The 5,024-nt window shown below is 38.4% G+C and overlaps 1 protein-coding gene across 1 annotated transcript in view; it reads left to right on the forward strand.

Moving 5' to 3' along the window:
- Positions 1–224: 224 nt before the first annotated feature.
- The window catches only part of LOC103460915 (galactose-specific lectin nattectin-like), a 10,813-nt gene continuing 6,013 nt past the window's right edge, over positions 225–5,024 (forward strand). The window contains exon 1 of the mRNA XM_008403232.2: positions 225–372. Within this exon, the coding sequence (XP_008401454.2) occupies positions 225–372 (148 nt within the window). The remainder of the gene's footprint in view (positions 373–5,024) is intronic.

Genomic DNA, 5,024 nt, shown 5'->3' on the forward strand with positions numbered 1-5,024 from the left:
TGCTGATCTAACCAGCACCTCATTTGGTCCTACATGCATTCCTGGAACTGCTTTCTTTACAGTAGTTCTACATGCTCCAGAGTCACACAGAAACTTCACCTTTTTCCCTTTTATTATCAAAGTCACCTCTGGCCTGTATTTCTCTTCGAAAAACAAGTCCTCTAAATTTAAAATTTCCTCTTCCCCTGTTTCAAGATCCTTTTCTTCTTCAACATCATCTAGTCATGCTGATTGTTGGTGTTGGGAACTTCTACAGTCCTTTGCTAGATGGCCCTCTTTTCCACAATTCCAACAAGCTCGAGTTTCTGGGCGTGGACCAAATCCTCGCCCCCTGCCTCGTCCTCTACCTCTACCTCTGTCTCTTCCTCCCTGGTAGAAAACCTCTGTTTCCTCTCCTTGGAAAAAGGTAGAAACTGGTGTGGATTTCTGTTTTCCTTTGGTCACTTTTTCTGCATGTAGGGCATGGTTAATGTAGTCTGCGAGTGTACTACTACCCATTCCTATGAAGTGTTTCCCAATCCATCCATTTATATCTGGTCTAGATCCTGCATGTAATGCATTTTTTAGCTGCTGTCGGTAAACACCCTGTTCATTATTGTCCTCCTGTAGTCCACTATGGGTTTTAAACACCTTTTCCATTCTTACTCTGAAATCATCAAATGACTCCTCAGGCTTCTGTTTGCATCTACCGATTTCTGTATAGTTTGCCTGTCTACGGTACCTAGCTCTGATCCTGGTGAGCAACTCTCCCACTTTAGTACTCAGGTTTTCACTCCCCTGTTCCTCTGTTACTGGAGGGTTAAGTTGTCTATTAAAAGGATCATAATTCCCCTTTACATGATACCAGTCGGGCCCTATAACCTGCATCCAGACCTGTTGTACTTCGGCACCGTTTAGATAGTAGGTTTTTCTAAGATTCTCCATGTCCTCCAAACATTGTTCTAAATCTTCTCTAGGGTGTGGAATGCCATCTACTGCTCTCCTTATATCATCCTTTGTCCATGTTCTATAGACTCTTATAGTTGGTCCAGTATTTCCTTCACCCGCTCTTGGATTTGGCATTTCAATCATAGGAAACAAGTCCCCACCTGTTGTCTGAAAGTTGAGTGCCTGGGACTGGCTAGGTGATAATAATCCTCCTAGCTTGCGGGACCATTCCCCTACTGATCCCTGTGACCTGGTCACTGTGGGTGTTATATTTGGACCATATGGGGGTGGGGGTCTGTCAGACAGATTATTGCTTGGTGGTATTGATAGGGGCGGAGCAGTGGCTCCTTGTGGTTCCGGGTGTGACTGCTCTACCGCAGCTTCCTGCAGTGCTTGCCTTGCTTCTCTCAGTAGTGCTGCATACACTGTACTGTCATCGTCATCCTCTTTTCTATGAAACATAACTGTACTTTTACTGCTTTGCCCCTCCCCTTTCTTACAATCTATCCCCTCTGCCTTATTTTTCTGCTCCTCAGCTTCCTGCTCCTTCTTTTCTTTAGCCTTTCTTTCTCCCTCTTTTCTTCTCTCAGCTATTTGGAGCCAGACTTTTGTCTGTTCATAACCCTCTTTTGCCATTTGTTTTTCTTTTCCATTACATTTTGTTCTAATTTTTTGCTGCAGTTYTTTTATGCTTGTGGTACTTAACCTGCCATTAAAATCGTACTGTTTTACCCAGTAACAAAGCGGGTTTACTGCATCCTCATCTATTTTTTCAACTCTTTTCCAGTCCTTACTGGACAGGTCTTCTAAGACCTTCTGTTTATGTTTGCTTCCCCCTTTACCCATTTTGAACTAAATTTAGTCCAGTGTGGTCNCAAGGGTGCAAGAAAATGGATGGATGGATGGATGGATGGATGGATGGATGGATGGATGGATGGATGGATGGATGGATGGATGGATGGATGGGTGGATGGATGGATGGATGGATGGATGGATGGATGGATGGTAGCTTTGGAGTCTTCAGCCTGTTTGAATTGTACAGAACAGCAGAGAAGTGACTTCATCTCACACTATAAACATAAAGGTTTAGCAGAAAGCATTTCATGGTTGCCATTTATTAAATCCACACACTTGATTTTATATAGTTTACTGAAAACTAGTGTTAATTATGAACGACCACAAACAAAGGTTGATGGTTCTGATGCAATGTTTCTGCTAACTCACTGCAGAAGGAAGCTGCAACTTCAGATAAATGAATTTGTGTTCTGGCTTGAGGCTCAAATGTTGCATTACGCTGACAGGTAGCGCAGAAAGATTGAGCGGGTCAATGTTAAAACCAGCAGTATAAATATGTGGCTACTTAATGAAGGTTATATTGATTCATCAATAATGCACCACATTCAATGATGGATGAAACAATAATAACGCCGCTGTGACAACACTGATGTGTTCACAGGTTGAGTTTCGTTAAATAAAGACACCTGTTTATTGTTGCCTTTGAACCGTAATAACTGGAACATTGATATTAATGTTCATTGACAAAATGATACTGGTTTTCACAACTGTTGATTATTTGTGATGTTTTTTATGTTTTCAGGATGTAAAGCACTTTGAACTGCCATATTGCTTAAACGTGCCACACAAATAAACTTGACTGATGGATTTACTGCATGAACAAACTTATTCACATGACTTTATATACATTTGTTATGTAATGGAAACACCACAATGCGAATTAGCAGAATGTCAACAAATATTTGTGCACATTTGTCATGGAAATGCAGCTGGTGACCAGAAACATAAAGACAGCCACTCATGCATGAACTCATACCTGATTAAATAAAAACAAAATGCTGACAGTCATGTTTTTAGACTAAGGGAGGAAGATGGACTCCCTGAAGTAAACCCACATGAGCACAAGGACAGAATTCAAACTGCATGCTGAGAAACCAGAGGCCAGTAAATTAAACTCCAGACTTTTATGCTGTACCAACAATGTCACTGTAGCTCTGGTTTATTCTTTGTTGTTGACAAGTTTAACTCCAGGAAATCCTGCAGCGCAGTGGGAGAGAAACATCACATCATTCTGAAATCAACATGTTTATTCACCAAGTGCTGCTTTAAAAAATAACTGTTCAGCTTCAGTTTTAATATTTGATTTTTATCAAAATAATGTTTTTTTTCTGAATAATAAAATGTTGAATGTCAAATCATTCAGAAACACAGCTAACAACTGAGATATGTATGTGATTGTTTTTATATGTGTTAAGAAGTTATTTTTTGTAACATAGCTTCCATGTTCTAACTCAGAGAAAAGTYTGATCTTTTTTCATATCTCCTTTTCTCCTGTCATTTTTAGGCAACAACCTCTGCTGCAACRTTCACAGTCACGTCCGTCACACAGATCAGGAAAATATTTTTGTTGTTGCATTATGATGCCACAAGTTTTAATCTAGATTTAATCTAGAAAGGTCATTCTGCCTGTTTAGTTCCTTTTTGTTTTATTTTTAATTTTATTTTTTTCCAAGATGGCATGACTAGAAGTGTGATTTAAATATGGAGTTTTCCTGGTATGGGTTAAAGGTGAAGGTGGACAAAAGAGAAAGATGTGGAAGAAAATAGTTTTATTTCCTATCACATCACAATCATTCTGTATTATTCTAAGATATTTGTCCAACCACACATTTAAGCTGCACAACATAAAAACAAATTCAGTCGTATGTCAGTGAAGTCAGCTACATAGTCAACCTGCAGCTCCTGCACTAAGTCACTGAATTACAGTAAACACTTATACACCACATGTTTTGTAATTCTTCTTAAATAATGTCTGTTAGCTTCTTTTTAACCAAAGGAAAAAAAAGCTGTTAAAAATTATACCACTGAGTTTCCTGCTCTCTTGGTTACAAACACACATCGGCTCATTTTTACAGGTAACAGCATTTATTTGCACATTGAAATAATAACATAAAATGGTTTATGGTTTATATAAAATGCACAGGTATAATTCTCCAGATGTTTAATAATGCAGATATCGATAAGTTTACATTTAAAGTAAAAGATTAAGATTAAGTGTAATTATGATGCTGTCAGTTTTGCTGCCATCGTTTGGTATAAATAAATCATTACATGAGGTTGGGATGCTTGCCCTCATCTCTTCACTGCTTGTTCTCTTCTGCCACCTACTGGTCTTTACATGTTACTGCAGGGAGTTTTGCTCACATCAGCTTTCTGTTTAATCTAGGGTTTGTTCAAAGTGCGGCCTGCGGGCCATTTGCTGCCCATAGAATGATTTTATGCAGTCCCTAAAGATAACTGAAGATTTACACCTGTACCAACACATGTGGATGTGGTCAATGTTTATTGACTTTATTATTAAAATTTATTACAGACAAATTACAACATTTCTAAAACTAGATATAGTTGGGTACACAAAGTGTTTTAATAAACATTAAGACGTTCTCATTAATTTCACAATAACTGCAGGATAAACACAGAGATCCAAATGTTTCCCCTCAGACTGACAGGAAGAAACATATGGAAACACTGATGAGTAGAAACTCATGCAGAGATTTTATGGCTCTATTATAGGCAGAAGCCACATAGTCTAGGTAATTAGGGTCTGATTTATGGAAATCATCGGGATTGAATGAAGACTTTAATTAGTAAGCTGATTATTGTGTGATCCCTTTTTTATTTGTTCACTCTGTGTCAATTGTTTATTTCTAAAATACGGAAGGAGATCTTAAAACCGCTTAGTAAGTTATTCTGACTTTGGTGTTAATGTTAAACCTCATTCTTATCTCCCTCTGGCCAACTCCATTTTCTTGAATACTCATAAACCCTCTTTATGAAACRTAAGCAGCCGGCTGGTGTGATTATAACAAACAGCAACAGAATATAAACTACAGTATCGTCAAGAGTTCTTGAACATTACAAACTCTAAAAGTACCGTCTGAAGGAMATGGAGAACATGACAGCTGTGTGTAGAATGACCTTAACGTCCTGAACAATCCTGTTGCCAAACATTAAAATCGCTTTCTCAAAGCGTCAAAATGATTTTACTGATCCACTACCAAATATAGACAGAGAAACGAGAC

This window comes from Poecilia reticulata, unplaced genomic scaffold, assembly GCF_000633615.1.
Source record: "Poecilia reticulata strain Guanapo unplaced genomic scaffold, Guppy_female_1.0+MT scaffold_340, whole genome shotgun sequence".
NCBI classification, from domain to species: Eukaryota; Metazoa; Chordata; class Actinopteri; order Cyprinodontiformes; family Poeciliidae; genus Poecilia; species Poecilia reticulata.